Consider the following 17,467-nt stretch of genomic DNA (forward strand, 5'->3'; position numbering starts at 1 on the left):
GAGATTGGATGGGTGCCGTAGGCAGGTACATGTAAGTAGGGGCAGGACCTAGGGAGTTGAGCGGTACCTTCCTCACTATCTGGTGGGTTACCTACCTTACCTTCCTTCCTGAGGTACCTACCCTAGGTACGGTGCAGCAAACCGACCGAAAGTGCACGGGAAGAGGAGAAGCTACTGCTGCTTTCTACTGTGCCAGGAACTCGAGCAGGGAGCAGGGGCGATGGACAACGCATTCGAGGCAGGGCCCACCCACCTGCCTGGGAGAGAATGCTTCAGTGCAGTAAGAGCAGTGTAGAGGGTGCAGGCATCCTAGGTACCCATGCGGTGGAGCTGGCCTGGTTTTTGGTGCAACGACCAGAACCTGTGACACCGAACTGTGACTTCATGTTCGTCGTTAGCACTGGGGGATGTGTCCCTAGCTTTCCCTTCACCAGCGCTCATCTTGGTCCATCACGTCGCCAGCCCCCCCTGTCTGCTCCTCTATTGATCTATTGATATCCACCCGGTATATTCTCTCACACGCTTCTGGGGCCGACCAGCCAGCCCTCGCGCGCCCACCCGCAGTGTATCTGCATGCCGCAAGACTCAGCCATCAACCATCGACCATCGACAGGGCCGTCAAACCGTCAAACCGGAGGCAAGCAGCAAGCCGCTCAATCCATCAAATCGGTCATCAGGCACGAACCCACCCAGGCTCCGACAGCTCCCAAGGGGGCACCTCTTCTTGTCTTGCTTCCGCCCTCCACCTGCCGCTCGTCGTCCTTCAACCACAACGAATGGAATGGTACAAAGGAGCATGACCGCCTCGTCTCTCGTCGAGGCCCAACCGCGTCGTATCCTGCGCCCAGAACTTCAGGGCTAAAGCATCCATACAAGCACACACCCCTCTCGAACCCCCATCCTCACACGCCCCCTGATGCGCCCCGGCACCTAGACAGACCACTGTCTGCCTGACGAGAGACCCTTACCGACCAGGCCGCTGTGCCTGCGACTGCGACACACGGACACCCAAGTGAGCCCATCCAGGGCTGCCCAGGCCACGCACGACAAGGCCAGCCTCCTTGACCCGAACTCGCTCACGACGTCGCCCGAAAGCCACGGGCCAACGACAGCGTCACGCACACAGCCCGGCCCCATCCTATTGCACGCATCGCATCGCATCACATCGCACCGCATCTCACTGTTCCAGCAAATGCCCTTCCACCCTCGACTCGACCTGCAGCGCTCCTCATAAGGTCTGGTCGTCCCAGCCATCGTCTTTAGCTGCACGCATCCTGTTGTTTCATCGTCTGAACATGATCGGCCTGTCCTCCACCACGCCTTGAGTCTTTTCTTCCTGTCGCACGAGCCGCCTGATGCCCTCGCCTGCACTCTCTGCTCACGGTTACTCGCATCGTCTTCGTAGCGCCTGTACTCCCTAGACTCGTCTCCTGTACTCCGAGCGTCTCCAGCCTCTCCAACTTCACTGCCTGGCTTCGGTTTGCAGACGTCCTCCTGCCCCATTGCCTGGCACACACCGCGCCAAAAGCACAGCGCTACATTGTACCGCCATCATCCCGTTGGACCGAGAAAAGGACGAAACAGCCGCCCACCGCCCCTCCGCCTAGTCACCTCTCAACAGCAGATCCGCCGTCTACCATTGATAGACTGACGTTCCGCAACTCGACATTGGCTCCTGGGTTTCGTCGAGTCCTGCCCTTGACCGTCTTTCTGTTCCCAGGCTCATCCTTGTCCCCCGGCCTGGTTACTCCCGGACCTGCGCCACGGCCGGCCCCATAATAAACATCACGATTCCCCAGCTTCTACACACCGCTTGGAGACTTGTTCGGCCTGTCGTGGAGGAGCCTCAACCTACCCTACCCCCTCCCCTCAACTTCTGACGTCTTCTCCCCGCTTTGCCGTTGGTCTCGATAGACCAGCTCACAACACCAACGTCGGCAACCTTCTTCATGCTCGCCATGGCGCAAACCGCCGCCCTACCAACGGAGCATCCCTCCTCGCCGTCGCACACATCGACAAACTTCTTTCGGAGGATGTTCAGTCGGCATCAAAATGGAAGTTCAGTGCCCCCGGCTGAGCTGCCGCGAGACTCGGACCCTCCGCCGGATCCAGAGGTACTCTCCAGGCCTGGCCTTCCACATCGCCCTTCAAGAAAGGTCGTTCCCGGGCTGCCGCGGGCCCAGACCTTCAAGAGACAACAGTCTGAGCGGAGGAATAATCTTGCTCCAGCAGAGATGACCCCGGCAGAAAGGCGAGCAGTGTCTGTCGATCGTCGAGCCCACACGTTCATCCGCGCGCCTTCGCAGCCCAGGGCATTTCCAAGAGCCAGCGCTCCTGAGCTTCCCTTTGAGAAGGTGGGTGAGTCGACGCTTGACAGGATCACCTCATCTTTTGAACAAAGACCCGTCACCAGCCTCGACCAGATGGTGCAATCAGCGACGGCTGAAACATTCGTCCATGCTGACCATTTTCCCGACAATGTTTCCCTCTCAGATACTCACTCTGTCACTACATCGCAATACGATGTCATGATCCAGGAGGAGCTTGAGAGGACGTGGATACTTAACCTAAGCATGCACTTCCGAGACAAGTCCAAGCGTGAAAAGTTCTTTGTTACTTACCGTGACAAGGACATCTCCTGGAGGCGGGTCACAATCTCACTGGATTACCGCAATGCCCCAGAAAACTCACTGGAGATGGATCTTGCGCATACCAAACTTCAACGCGAGAAGAGTGCTAAGATTTATGAGGCTATCCGAGAAAGTCTGCAGGACATACAATTCTACGAAACCGTCACGAACCTGAAGCTGCAAACTACAGACGGTCGTCTGCACGTCCATGTTGTCGAAGACACAAACGTCTGCCTCCTTGCTCCCCTTTTCAACACACCATTGACCATGCTGACCCTTCGCAGGAGATAATCAACTTCCCCACTGTTCGACAGGTGCAACACCTCGGATGCCAGAGGATTAGGGAGCGAGACATCAATTTTGACTCGCACATGTCCGGCTTCGTTTACAAAGTCAGTGTTGGCCAAGAGGTCCTTATCAAGAAGGAAATCCCGGGACCCGACACCATCGACGAGTTCCTGTATGAGATCAATGCACTTAATCGACTTCGCTACTCGAGGAACGTCATATCTTTCTTTGGCGTAGTCGTGGACGATCATGACGAACACGTCAAAGGTCTCCTCATCAGCTTTGCTGGGCAAGGGGCACTCATCGACCTTCTGTACGACAATCGGCAGGACTCCGAACTTGGAACGCCTTGGCTGATGCGAGAGCGATGGGCAAGACAGATTGTTGAGGGTCTCTCTGACATTCACGAATCAGGTTTCGTACAGGGTGACTTTACCCTCTCGAACATTGTCATTGACGATGCAGGCGATGCCAAGATCATAGACATCAACAGACGAGGGTGTCCCGTGGGTTGGGAACCTCCAGAAGCAACGCCACTTATCGAGAGTGGCCAGCGGATCTCGATGTACATCGGTGTCAAATCGGATCTGTACCAGCTCGGCATGGTTCTATGGGCCCTAGCTACGCAAGAAGACGAGCCTGAGGCTCATGGGCGCCCCCTCATCCTAGAACACGACGTTGACGTCCCCGGCTGGTACCGCCAACTCGTTGGATTCTGCTTGAGTGATGATCCTCGACACCGACTGCAGGCTGCGTCTCTTCTCACTCTATTCCCTGAACCCGTTGTCCGCCCTGACACCGGAACGAATCTTCCCTCAATCTCGGTGGACGATGGATACTCCATGAAAGAGTATTTCGTAGCCGACGAGAACGGCCAACCACGCGTCAAGACTGTTGCGCAGCCCAGCGACTGGTCATACGTGAATCGGGGCCAAGCAGCAGGGTACTCGCAGGATCCGTACTACTACACAAGAGGACGCTCACCCCCGAGTCCTCTTCCGAGTCACCACGGTCAATTTGACGCCTTTTACAAAGGCTCCCAAGTCTCGGGCTGGGCTGGCGCTCGGAACATCGCGCCCTCATACAGCGACGTGGGGGCAGATGAGATGATGAGAGGCCGAAGCATCACCCCGAGGACAAGTAAAGATTCTCTTGCAGGAGAAAGTCACATGGAGTCTCGAGGTCACGCTACGCTTGATGACGTGTTTGAGAGAAGCGAGGAGCCATACCCGATGGCCCCGGCCTCACAGAGACTGCGACAGGGTTCCACCAGCTTGATCCCGGATGTCAAGGATGACCTTGATGCTGCAGTGACGCCCACGCCAAACACACCCGTGAAGGAGGATCAGAATGTTTTGAACGACGACACTGTCCTGCTGTCTACGGTTGGAATGCTACACGCCAACGACGAGAACCAGCTGGTGGAGGTTCCCAATCAACTCGAGGAAACTGCTCAAGGTGGAATATGTGCAGTAACTGAAAAGCCCACAGAGACAGACAGCGAGGCAGAGGCTGGGACCAACAGTCACCGGGTCCTCAAGTCAGAGGACTCCTCAAGTGTTGCGGAAACAAGCATAACCACTTTAGCAGACACTCCAGGTTCGGGTCCACAGGCGATGCACAGCACTCCACTCAAGCTTCCCACTCAAGTAGAGCAACCAAGCACGAACCCTGAAAGCAGCAGCGCAGGAATCGACATGACGCAATGCCACTCCGTGCTCGAGGAAACGGGCCCCGAAGGAGCAGAGAACGAAGCACAGATCAGGTTTGATGAAACGCCGCCACTCACCAACCAGACCGCGCCTTTGACTGCAGAGGACGCTCTCTCGACAGGACGGAACGTTTACAAGGACAAAAGCCCCCCGGCCGGCGACCATGGCGCTGGCGGGACGGAGAGAGCCCTTGCTCCACCCAGTGGATCTAACGGGCACGCGCCGCTCAACGCAGGCTCCACAATGGAGCATGATATGCCCATGAGGGAGGCCGGGGGCGATGATGAGACGGCTAAGGCGATGGGGCTTACAGTACCCAGAGGAGAGAATGACGACAGCAACGGAGGCCTTCCTGGGACGCCTGAGGATGCGGCAGCGGCTGAAATCCAGCCCAAAGAGGTCTCAACAATCTTGGAAGAAGGAGAACTCGACCAAGAAAAAAAGAGATCTGTTCTAGCTGTGCCTCATCCGGCAGAGGCCGTGCCGTCCTCAAAATCTCAAGTAAAGCAGACAGAAGACGAGGAGATTACTGATGAGAAACGCTCCGGCACGAACATGCCGGTGGCCGAGACGACCTCGGCAATCACGACAGAAGGACCGGTATGAGATATGTACTTGTATACAGACAACAGCACCAGCAAGCTGGGATGAGGATGCACAAGGTGGGGCGTATTTTATTCTGGAAGGCGTAGGTAGGTGGTGTATATGTCCCTTTGAATAGTTTGGTAGCTTGTAGCCTATCTAGTTTAGCATCAAGGTTTGGTGTACAAATATCATTGCACTTGATGACTTACCACCGACATGGCAAATCTCGGACTTTCAAGAGCGGATTCATAAAGGAGTGCATAAGATGTTTTCCAGACCGTGCGGGTGGCGGAGGTGGTCGGTAGTAGCTTTTCTCGTCCTACGGAAGACGTCGACGTCGGGCTCATCCGAAGTCTAGCCTAGTAGCGCATCGGGCGTTCCGGAGGCTTGGGCTCGGATGTGGAAGGGAGAGGTGCCGGGAACGACATAGTCCGTGCCAAGACGGGGGTGGCGAAGAAACGTTCTAGAAGGGCAGAAAAAGTCTAACGAGGAAAATGCGGAAGTGCGATCACGTGACAGATAATATCTAGGAACATTCCCCCACCAATGAGGCGAATCGGCAATAGGGATCGAGAGGTGGGGCCTTGTTTTCGTCCCCCCCCCCTGCCTCCCGGGAACACATCGAATGGGTGGAATGTGCGGGGCAAAGGTGGTTTCTGTTGGGACGCCAAAGAAGGATTTGACGGGAAGGCGGAGGACCGGAGAGACAGAGGGATCTTGCTGGAGCCGAGGCATCCGGGGGGTGGTAGGTGTGTTAGATTGTCTTCATGTGCTTGTGCTCGTGCTTCAGAATAGGCTCCTGGAAGCCGGCAGACGCGTTGGACGACGTGTCGTTTTGCAGATGCTGATATGGAGCTCGAGGACGAACCCAGCACAGATGTTGCAGACGGGGCAACTGGTTGTTCAGAGGCAAATTGTAAAGCCAAATCAAGAGCATGGAACGGGCGCTAGTACCTAACCAGAGTGACTGGCTATCAGATGTGGCAGCAGTTGTACAGCTTTGGGTCCCGTCCCGCCTCGAAACCCGAAGAAGTAGATGATCATGGGGATCTCGAGTGGCTATGACGATGTCTTGATGGACATGCCGCCGCCAAGACTTGGCGGACGCTTGGGCAACATGAGTAGGCGGGGAGCTGGGGGGTTTTTTTTTTTTTGGAGGGGATGGACAAAAGACCTGTCTGGAAGCCAAGAGGAACCCCCGGGAGAGGTATTGCCATGTACCAAGGCTGATCTGGGTTAGACCCTTGCTGCTTTTAGCTGGAGCTGCACCTGAGCAGAGCCTGAGCCAGGCGTCATGATGAGCGGAGCCATATGCACAAATGTATGCACAGTTTGGGAGAGCATGTCTGTTTTCCCTTTACAGTGACTAACCGTTTCTCCTCCCTGCTCATCCCTAATGGTGGGACGGGAGGTGCCAAACGGCTATATTCCATTAGTAAGCACCCGCCCGCCGTCTCTGCCGTGAGATTGACGATCGACGATTAAGCGGTCCGAAGAATGGGTAGGCCTCGTCAACGTCACGGCCTCTTTCAACCAACGCAGCCCCGAGGGTCTCACAGGCGAGGCTGTCGACAAGCTGGCCGTGAACCGGTCGAGCGATGAGGCTGGCGATGTCGACTGGGGAATTCGCGAGCTCCGCGACTCCCTCGACGCTGCCTCGACGTATACGGCGTCTATCATTTTGACGGTCAACGTCTCTCCTATGTAGCATGCGTAGATTTGTGGCACAAGGACCAGATAATTTGTCGTCAAGGTTCGGCAGTCAGCAAAGGCAAGTGGATCGTTTCTATTAGGTAGACATTGTGTTATGCCTTGAAGGAATGGGTGTACAGATTGAAGGAGTTTTTGCAACCTGTAAGGTCCCGAATTCGAGTGAGGTGTGGCTCATGTCCGTAATTTTGATGCCCTTAAGTCGCATCAGTACCAACCAAGTAGCGAGGTTCATGACCGTCGGTTGAATTGCCGTAGAAATCCATCAGCCGATGTATATTAGCCGGGTATTAGAATTCATGACGGGTGGACGCAGAATATGACCCTATGAGGATGACAATGAAGTTTTGAGAACGTTACATCCACTATGCAGTCTGAATCAATGCATCTTTCTATCAAAATCACTTCCGGGAATCCAGGCTTGCATTTTAACATTCAAGGACGGAGCAGATGGGAAGCCATTGATCCGTGACCCGATGTGAGAGACGGGACCCAACGGTGCTACATATTGGAGATACAACACCACAATACCACGCCCGACCTTTCGCCCGTCTGCGCACCTGTGCGCCGAAACCATCTGCTATGTGGCCCTTGAGCCACATATTGAAGACTGAAGCGGAGGCAGTCTGGTGGAGAAGTTTCAACACTGGAGGCTGTAAGCCCGATTAGGTGATTTGTGAAGTTATCCAGATGCTTCGCGAGGCGGTGGCTGTGGCCAGCTAAGCAAAGTATCAAGGCGGTCATGGACCTTGCGCACGCCACTCCAAGATAGGTAGGCAGCAACTCCACCAAGCATATTATATCAAGCCTGGCGTATGAAAGGGCGGGTTTTGGTGAGTCGACTTATCCCATCCCGATGGCCGAGATTTGACACCCAGCAGCTACCTAACGATGGCTTCATGGTCTACATTGTCTTATTCTGCGTGAGGATCTGCGCAGACTGTCATCAGGAAGCTTTTCCAGGTTGCGGAGAGCAAGTATTCCAGCCAGATTATTTCCGCCGACATGACGAAAGTGGAGAGTCTGCTGTAATGCGCAGATGGTAACAAACCCACGATGTGCACACCCACAGCTTCGCTGACGCTAGCTCGTCCCTACAGATCTCGGCCCATACACCGCCGTCTTCAAGACTCACATCGATATTGTTCGAGACTTTAGCGAGAAGACTATCCGAGGGCTCAAGGCTCTCGCCAAGAAGCACAACTTTCTCACCTTCGAGGACCGTAATATTGTCGACATTGGCTCGACAGCCCATAAGCAGTACCACGGGGGCGCCCTACGCATTTCCGAGTGGGCTGACTTCGTTTAATATCAGCATCCTGGGGCGCGAAGGAGCCGTGGAGGCCCTCGAATAAGTCCTTGACGAAGCGTTCCCCTTCTGTGGCGAGAAAGCGCTTCTCGTGCTGGCCGAGATGACTACAGCTGGGAGTCTAGCGACGGACGAATACACTAGGCGATGCATCGAGGTTGCCTGCCGAAGGAAGGCAACTGTTACTAGCTTCGTCGCTATGCGAAGCCTCGGGAATGTTGGAGGTGAGGAGGAGGGGGAGGACTTTGTCGTCTTCACTGCGGGTGTCACCAGCAAGCAGGCCGGCGATGCGCTGGGACAGCAGTACCAGACCCCCACAGTGGCTGTGCAGGGGGGGGGTCGGACTTTATCATCACGGGCAGGGGGATCTGTGCAGCTGAGGACCGCGTGGAAGCTGCGAAGCGATATCAAGCTGAGGGCTGGGCTGCGCATGAGGCTCGCATCGCGTCGGGATACAGGTAGATATCCCAAGCATGGTAGAAAATTCTAGTCAGACCACACTCAATACCATCCAAGACAGCGTTTCTAGAACCCTCACAGGAGGCGATCAGTTGTTGCAGCGGACAATTTTGCCGCCAATTTGAAGGTGCCAAGCACGATCGGGCAGCCGTGCTGTTGAGATGCTTCAAGCCGCGGGTACCACCTGACATGATGATGGCTTTACTCATGGTAGGCACACAAGACGTACCAAGAAGACCTCTCAAACTTGAAAGGCACTAGTCTACGACGTTGTTGGGGTCGGATGCTGAATTTGTTCATCGAGCAAGGTGACGTGACGAGTTCAGCCATCATCAACGGTGACCTACAGGGCTAGAGACTGAGCGACCGTTTCTTCGACCATTTTCTGAGCACTACCTGGATGAGGTGTGCACAAAATGCACAACTCTTGCATCAACCAGGGCGTGACAGAGCCTGGACTGAGCCGAGCCTGAGTAAGAGCGGCAAACACGCTAGGCCTCATTAGGCCATGACTACTTCTGTGGTAAATGGAGAACCAGCCAATTCTGGTTCACTCAAGGGTGGTGGTGGAGTTTCACGGGCATCCTTGTTCTTGTTTGCGCCGTCTTGATGGCGCCCCGGCTGTCAGAGAGATACCACCAACCTTGTTGGGGATACCGGGGACTCATCCCCCCCGTGTCTGTGTAAGTGAGTTCAACGTCATGTCACAGCTTGATCAAGACCACAATCAGCAGCCAAACAGGCCATCAGAAGCAAAAACCTACGGTCCTGAGCCGAGGACAAACTCGTGAGCGTCCAACATGGCAACACCTTCTGACTCCATCCGCCTGAATGCCCGCCCCAAAGAAAAAAAAAAATAGACATCCTTCCTCGCTGGTGGTGTGTGACCACGATCTTGGTGGATGACCTAGGGGTAAGTTCCCTTCTCTCAACGGATTTACGCACGTCACCCCAACGAGTTGAGGCGGCATTGCTTGTGATTGGCCAGACCACTACCGGGTCCCTGCATGTGGGGCGCACGGCCCATCGTGCCTGTTCTGCCCTGCCGTTTCCGATACCAATTTTGCACGTAGCTCAATGCTCCTGCCTCCTTTCGCCCTGGACAGGAGGGATCTGGGCTGGACTGGGGCTCTGGGGAAAGGAAGGGAAGGGAAGGACGCAAGCAAGGGCAACAACGACCAGAGGAGGTCAGTCGTCGGGTGGCGAACCCCGTTTTTGCACTCCTGCCCACGACGATCAACCACTCACTGCCTGTACATTCTCCGTCGGCTCATCGGACCCGCTCCCCTCCACCGAGGTGGCCATGTTCTCTCAACCACCATCGCTAGGCCCTCACCCCTTCTTCTCGAGGTAGGTACCCAGGCGGTTGCCTTGCTTTGCCGTATCGAAGTACGTACCTAAGAGCTCATCACATCTCTAATCCCTACACCTCCATTGCCGCCACCGCACACGCCTCGGCCCACTGCCTTTTCATATAACCTTCCTTCCGGGCCCCTCCCGTCTTGAACCTGCTTCCTTTCCTCCCTCTATCACCAACCTTCACCACCCATACCAACCATTGCCCGAGACGGTCTTCGAAATATCCGGAGTGACTCTCACCATGGCACCTGCAACGATGCCTTCGGCACCCGCCGAGAAGTGGGATGACGGTACCAAGGACTATGTCCCCGTCCGCAGTTCCAGGACCGACCCCAAGAAGCCTCACATTACCACCCAGCCCATCACTTGGGGTAACTGGTGGCTCCACGTCAACTGGCTCAACACCTTCTTCATCCTCATCGTTCCCGCCATTGGGCTCGTCTCCTCTTACTGGGTTCCGCTCCAGTGGAAGACGGCTGTCTTCTCTGTTGTTTACTACTTCAACACCGGTCTCGGTATCACAGCAGGTAAGAGCGCACATGATGCAAATGCTCATTCAACAGTCTGCTGACCTGTCCTGCTAGGCTACCATCGCCTTTGGGCTCACTCATCCTACAAGGCCTCTCTGCCCCTGAAGATCTACCTCGCCGCTGTCGGCGCAGGTGCCGTCGAGGGCTCCATCCGCTGGTGGTCCCGCGAGCACCGAGCTCACCACCGCTACACCGACACTGTCAAGGATCCTTACTCTGTCCGCAAGGGTCTTCTGTACTCTCACCTCGGCTGGATGGTCATGAAGCAGGACCCTAAGCGTACCGGTCGTACCGATATCACCGATCTCAACGAGGACCCCGTCGTCATGTGGCAGCACATTCACTTCCTCAAGTGTGTGCTGACCATGGGCGTCATCTTCCCCACTCTGGTCTGCGGTCTCGGTTGGGGTGACTGGCTTGGTGGCTATGTCTACGCCGGCATTCTCCGCATTTTCTTTGTTCAGCAGGCTACTTTCTGCATCAACTCCCTCGCCCACTGGATCGGCGATCAGCCCTTCGATGACCGCAACAGCCCTCGCGACCATGTGATCACTGCTCTCTTCACCCTTGGTGAGGGCTACCACAACTTCCACCACGAGTTCCCCTCGGACTACCGCAACGCCATTCAGTGGTGGCAGTACGACCCCACTAAGTGGATGATCTGGACCTGGAAGCAGCTTGGCCTCGCCTCCGACCTCAAGCAGTTCCGTGCCAACGAAATCGAGAAGGGACGTGTCCAGCAGCTCCAGAAGAAGCTTGACCAGAAGCGCGCCACTCTCGACTGGGGCATTCCTCTCGAGCAGCTCCCTGTTGTCGACTGGGATGACTTTGTTGCCCAGAGCAAGGAGGGCAAGGGTCTTATCGCTGTCGCTGGTGTCATCCACGACGTGACCGACTTCATCAAGGACCACCCCGGTGGCCGCGCCCTCATCAACTCTGCCATCGGCAAGGATGCTACCGCCATATTCAACGGCGGTGTTTACCTTCACTCCAACGCCGCTCACAACCTTCTCTCCACCATGCGCGTCGGCGTCCTCCGTGGCGGCTGCGAGGTCGAGATCTGGAAGCGTGCCCAGTTCGAGAACAAGGACATGACCTACGTCACCGACTCATCCGGCCAGCGTATTGTTCGCGCCGGCGACCAGCTCACTCGCGTTGCTCAGCCCACCAAGGGCGCCGATGCGGCGTAAGCTCGGCGCTGTCACGAACATTTCTCTCATCGGAGACGAAACGGCGAGCAGCTCACGAGAATGGATCTCATGTGAGCCAGCGCCACGACACGAAACTACTTGGCCGGCGTTGATTACTGGATTTTGGGGCATTGGGCGGCGGCGCTTGATTGATATTATTACACCACGAGATTTGAAGATGCTTTTTGTGGCATCCTAGAAAATGAGATGGCTCAGCTTTGCCTGTGCCGAGCGAGTAAATTATGATTCACCAAATTACAAGCCATTCACTTTCAGAACATGTACATGACATTTCGACTCGTCGACATCGTGAGAATGACGGTATACTCACCGTAAAGCAATTGATCGAACACTTACTTGAATAATGTTGCCTTGAACTTGGCTCGCCATACTAATTGTCTGTGGCCCTGAAGAATTGAGAATTGTGTACAGACCTTGAAGCCCAGCCGCACATGACGTCCGAGGCATGCATTTCCACATGTGCATCCCGAGCCGCCGCCCAGTAGTCGGCGGATGATCCAACATCGGCCGCCCGGCCTCACGTCGGCATCCACACCCCAATCGAGCCCAAACACCAGACGATGGCCACCACGTCAACCCCAGAGCCCCCAGCAGAGCCGCACCGGCTCGCACGCATACCTGCCGGACGGGACCCCTGTTCCCGGGGCTCCACTGCGGGATCTGATCTCAATGGTGTGTGGGCGTTGAGTGGGTTCTTGGTAGGAATCACATGCAAAATCGCAAGCGTCAGGGTACCCACATTGTCTTCTGGTCTCTCTTCGCCTCGGGTTGAGCGTGGATCGTCTGGGGTGGAATCGTATTTTTTGGGAAAGAGGGGGGCCTCAACGGATTAGGTTGGGGCGGAGAATAAGACTGGTTTAGGATGTTTGTTGCGCTTCTTGATTCTCAACGGACCAGAATGGTGGATTAATTCCCGCTGAGGGAGGTTTTGGATGTTCATGTTGAGAGGGTTTGCGTTTTGCATGTGAATTCAAGATGCATGTTGGGATGATGCGTTGATAGGCCTGTGACACGAACTCGGCGTGATGAGGACGCAATAGGCGTCACTCTGACGCGTCCTGCCTGGTTCGGTCTCCTGTCAGAAAACATTCAGATGTAGTCAGATTCTGGGAAGTTGACGGGGCGACAGCATCAGTACAACAGTAACGCCTCGTGGGATGATCGCGCTGTCCACTTAAGTACAGTTTTTATGTGTCCGACGATAAAATCAACGACCCGATGCTTATGTATGCTTAAGAAGACGAGACAACCCGATTTCCTCGAAATTCTTCAACTCGAATCCGAGCTGATCACTAGATGTACTGACTCCTGTCATACACCCCCCCTGAATATCTGCTCAACCGATGAGATAGCTCTTGACGTATACCCGAACTACACTGTCTTCTCCTTCATGACGGGACACTGCCGCCTGGAAGAAAAGGCATCCACAATAACAAATGAGAGAAACATGGCAAGCATCGCGAGTGAAAAACAAACCGGGACGAAGGCGTTTTGCAAGTCCCCAGAATGACCCCAGGAAAACATCCACAGGAAGAAGAAGACCAGCCCCGGCAGGCAACAGAGAGAACTATAGACCGCAACCCTGGAGAATGAGATGCGTGTGACAACGTAGATGCCCCAAAAGTATTCTTTCTTCGTGTCCTCAACCTGAAGACCATGGCGACGGAGAGGGAAACTGCCGACATCTGCCCTGTCGCCACAGCGTTTGCGGCACTTGTGAAATAGCCTGTGAAGGCTTGTTGGGCTATAACAGGCATAGAAGCGGTGGTAGAACTGGTCATCTGATATTGGCGGAACAGGGCGCATAGGCTTGGGCGAAAAGTCGTAGGGGAGTTCGTTCCCAGGGAACGAATGTTGCTCGACAGGACTGTACATCTCGGTGTCGTATTTGTGGAACTGCACGGGTCTTGGTCAGCCCATAAGCCACAACGGCCAGGCCTTCATTCCCCAACTGACGTACCATGTAGAAGTCACAGTGCGAGTATATGCGAATGCTCATGAATGCGCCGAGCCGCCCCCGAAGCAGAAAGTATTGCTCCTGAATCCAACAGAAGAGCTCATCGTCAGAAGTCCCTACTAGTATTGTTCGCTGGGCTAAACGCTGTCCATCTCCAACGTAAAGACCTGACGGCACAACCAAGAATATGTGAGACTCTATGCTCTTTTCTCGATGAGGGGAGATTCGCACGTCATTGTAACTTGGTGAGTTCTTTGGGTCTCGAGGCTGCCAAAGCTTGCTGCCCATTGTTTTGTTTTGTGGGACAAGCGGAATTTGAGAAGACCCAGACGCTACCGACTGAAGCCTTTGTCTGTCTGCGGTAGAACTGCCTTCGCCTCGTACTGTCTTGAAGATGTACGGAACTAGCTTGGTGGGGACGTCGGCGAAACGCTCTCTCTCACAACCCTGTGAAGTACCTCGAATGTTAGCAGTCCGATAAGTGCATCGCACGAGCTTGTGTAGAGACGGGGGATATCACACAGAGCCACCGCAAGCGCGTATACCCGTTGGCAAGCTCACGTTGTCGCTGCCGGAAGGGCCACCAAATCCAACGTGCCCCCGGATAATCTTCGACCACGCCTTTCATGTGATTCATGACTGACCACTTTGGCTTCCAAATAGACAAGGTTCGGGAGGCCGTCACGAGCTGCAGCTGATTAATGATGAACAAAACCTGCGAGCCAGCAAATAGCTCTTGGTCTTCGGTGGTTTCTGTCTCATCATTGGCGTCATCGTTCCTGCCGTTGAAGGAAGATTCACTGTTGACATTGAAGGCTTGGCCCAAAGTTGGTCTCTCAGGTTGTTTTCCATTCCGTTCCAACCAAAGCCGCAAATCGTCGAGCAGCGCTTGGCAGGCCTCAGCGGACACAATGAACCCCTTCAGATCCATGGTGCTTTGATTTGTTAGCTCGAATATCGACTCGGTTGTGTCATAATTTTGTTGTGCTTCAACCGAAATACCCAGCTGTAGCCCATCCGTGTCGATCGCACACTCCACTCTCTCATTATCCAAATTCCTGGCTTGACAAGATCCTCTCGGTTCCAGTGTGCTTCTGGAGCTTTTCTCTATACTTCGGGAGGACGACAGCATAAAAAGAATTTGTCGGCGTATTTCGTCTGATATAGAACCTGGATTCTGTCCGATGAAGGTTGCTGCCTCAGTCTCCAGATGCTCTCCAGCTTCTGTTTTCAGGTTACTCGCAAAGGTTTCCAGGATACTTATCCAGCAAATGCGGCACTTCTCCCACGACTGACATGTCTCTTCTGTCTCGACTCTAGATATGGCGTTCATGAAGAGGGACCTCAACTCAGTGTGATGAAGAAGAGCATTGGCAACCTCCACGATTTGATGGGGGCGAGCTCTTGTAGGTGCAACTGACGAGTCTGACTCTGAACAAGACTCAGGACCAGAGAAGACACCAGCGCGCACGATGCTGCTGGTCTCTGTGTCGGACTCCGTATTGTTATCATCCAAAGAATCGAATTTGAGGAGTCTTTGAGGGTCAAACTTAACGACAGATCGGTCTGATATGCTGGTGTCTGGCAGCCTGCTAGCTGAGGTGTCGGCGATGAATTGGATAGCCTTGCCGCGATTCATGTATGCGTTCAGATAAGCCGAAAAGGGGGCCGGTTGTTGAAATTGGCCTATACACTTTCCCACTGACTCAATGAGCCGGGGAATGCGTTCGAGCTGCAGCAGAATATGTTTCGCGGCGCTCATCTCTGATTCTGACAAGGCGACATCAGAATGCCCAGAGACTTGAAGAAGGAGATCCAAGGCATCAGTCGTTATCAAGCGATCGATCACGATGGTGTCGTTTCCTATAGAACGAGCGTCACTTTCGAACAAAAGCACGTCGTTCCTCGCATCAGGTCCAAGACGAGGGGTATCCCGCGAGGTGAAAATGATCGCACACGGCCCCTGGGTTGGCATCAAACTCGCAAAGTCATCAGAGTAGACGCCACGAAAATTGTCGTACACAATTAGGAATGGTTTCCTCCACTCGTTGAAGGATTCAATCAGATTATCTGGAGCCCTTTCTGTAAGGGCGGCCGGGTGGGAAGGTGGCATACCCCTCTGAATGCACATATCTGTAGAAAGTTCGACATAGAGTCTGGTCAAACCGGCCTTAGCGGTCCATGCCGAAGATGCATCAATCCAGAAAGCTGCTCGGAAGTAACTATTTTCCGCGTCTCGGGCACGTTGGAAGAATGTAGAGGCGAGCGCTGTCTTGCCAATCCCAGCCTTACCGACGAGAGCGAGGTACAGTGGCGTTGAATGACCCTCCGCCAACGGGGAAAAATAGGAGGTCATGTATCTCAGCGTAGTGGATCTTCCTATGAGACTATTACGATCATAGCGAATCTCGTCGAAGAATTGCGCCTGCTGTAGCATTGGTGGTGTTCCCGGGACAGCTCTTGGAATGATTGCTAGAGAGTAGACTCTTGTTAGCCGCATACCAAGTTTGGTTTGTCTCATCGCGTCTTCAATACGCTTACTTCTAGACTCTGTCCAGTTATGCAGCGCGCGCCAAATATCCTGCATAGTTATCTTGAAGGCGGGCGAACCGTGGTCCTCGAACTTGACCATACCCTCATGATCGTCCTCGATCGGTCGACTACGCTCAACGAGCGACGCGGTCAAGCCATCAACAATCTGTCTCAGCTTGTCAGTCAGGGTATTGGTGAGGTCCCGTTCCAAGTTCTACGTACCAGTCGCCCGTAGCGGGCCTTTGTTTCGTGAAAGTTGACAACAAGGATCTTCTTCGCGTCTAGGACTAGTAGCCGATTAAAGGCTCTGTTAAGATTGAAGAGCTCCTTTGAATGAAGAGATAGATTGCGTTGGATCTCATGGGGCACAGTATAGCCACCAAACTTGGCAATACCTCTGACAGTATCTCGATATTGCAAGCCCATGAGTGCACCAACGGTATGAGGTGTACCAAAGAAAATGACCGAAATAACGGCGTCAAATACCGTCCTGATGGAAGCTTGCGATGATCTGCGAGCCTCGACTAGTGCCTATTTGCACAGTGATATGAGATGAGTGGGCAGGTAGTGGGCACTACTGCTTGAAGACAAACCTGTTTGACGATGAGCCCCCCAAGGCTGTGGGCAACCATGATCAGGGGGCGGGTATCCTGGCCGCGCCTTAGGTGGCAGAGCTGGTCTATAAGATCTCTGGCAATATCGAACGCACGAATGTGGTCCTTGGCAAACAAGCCCTGTCGCTTGAAACCCGTGTTGAAGCCGTAAGTCATGATTCTAGCGCCAGGTAGTTGATGCAAAAGCTCCCTGGGCCAGAAGAAGCCATTCTTGGCCCACGTGGCGTGAGAAACGCCATTCAGTCCATGGACAAAAACGATACTGGGAAGCGAACGTTTGTCAGCCATAGAGTTCTAGGATATAGTCCATGCTGAAGATGTTTCTTACTCGACGTTGACCTCATCCTCCTTCTTGATCACCAGAGGGCTGCGGTCTGACGTTGGTCGAAGCACTTGCAGTCCTACCGCGGATTGTGACATGTCGATTTATATGAGCAGTGATGGCATGCGGTTATGCTCTTCGTATCGTAGTCGAATTGCGTGTTGATCCAAGGGAAGGACAAGAATAAAATTGAAGACGTGAGTAGACATAGATGGAGCCGTTGCCGCTGGGCTCGAGGGAATGAACGCA

The 17,467-nt window shown here is 54.2% G+C and overlaps 5 protein-coding genes across 5 annotated transcripts; 3 read left to right on the top strand and 2 right to left on the bottom strand.

Annotated features, from left to right (window-relative positions):
* Window positions 1–2,423: 2,423 nt before the first annotated feature.
* On the top strand, window positions 2,424–6,923 carry D7B24_000556 (uncharacterized protein; the record flags this gene model as incomplete). Its single annotated transcript, XM_028634811.1, has 4 exons — window positions 2,424–2,858; window positions 2,915–5,230; window positions 6,194–6,207; window positions 6,758–6,923. 4 exons carry the CDS (start codon window positions 2,424–2,426, stop codon window positions 6,921–6,923), a joined length of 2,931 nt encoding a protein of 976 aa, XP_028492485.1.
* Window positions 6,924–7,507: 584 nt separating this feature from the next.
* On the top strand, window positions 7,508–8,234 carry URA3_1 (orotidine 5'-phosphate decarboxylase; the record flags this gene model as incomplete). The annotated part of the gene is made up of 2 exons (XM_028634812.1): window positions 7,508–7,580; window positions 8,026–8,234. The coding sequence occupies 2 exons, from the start codon at window positions 7,508–7,510 to the stop codon at window positions 8,232–8,234; spliced, it is 282 nt and encodes a 93-aa protein (XP_028492486.1).
* Window positions 8,235–10,293: 2,059 nt separating this feature from the next.
* Window positions 10,294–11,772, top strand: OLE1 (stearoyl-CoA 9-desaturase; the record flags this gene model as incomplete). The annotated part of the gene is made up of 2 exons (XM_028634813.1): window positions 10,294–10,579; window positions 10,637–11,772. 2 exons carry the CDS (start codon window positions 10,294–10,296, stop codon window positions 11,770–11,772), a joined length of 1,422 nt encoding a protein of 473 aa, XP_028492487.1.
* A 1,392-nt stretch (window positions 11,773–13,164) lies between these two features.
* On the bottom strand, window positions 13,165–14,038 carry D7B24_000559 (uncharacterized protein; the record flags this gene model as incomplete). Its single annotated transcript, XM_028634814.1, has 3 exons — window positions 13,165–13,689; window positions 13,754–13,866; window positions 13,993–14,038. The coding sequence occupies 3 exons, from the start codon at window positions 14,036–14,038 to the stop codon at window positions 13,165–13,167; spliced, it is 684 nt and encodes a 227-aa protein (XP_028492488.1).
* Window positions 14,039–14,857: 819 nt separating this feature from the next.
* D7B24_000560 (uncharacterized protein) lies at window positions 14,858–17,316 on the bottom strand (the record flags this gene model as incomplete). Its single annotated transcript, XM_028634815.1, has 6 exons — window positions 14,858–14,974; window positions 15,066–15,883; window positions 16,292–16,448; window positions 16,505–16,813; window positions 16,876–17,158; window positions 17,225–17,316. The coding sequence occupies 6 exons, from the start codon at window positions 17,314–17,316 to the stop codon at window positions 14,858–14,860; spliced, it is 1,776 nt and encodes a 591-aa protein (XP_028492489.1).
* Between the last annotated feature and the right edge of the window lie 151 nt (window positions 17,317–17,467).

Source organism: Verticillium nonalfalfae (genome assembly GCF_003724135.2).
Source record: "Verticillium nonalfalfae strain VnAa140/NRRL 66861 chromosome Unknown scaffold_108, whole genome shotgun sequence".
NCBI lineage: Eukaryota > Fungi > Ascomycota > Sordariomycetes > Glomerellales > Plectosphaerellaceae > Verticillium > Verticillium nonalfalfae.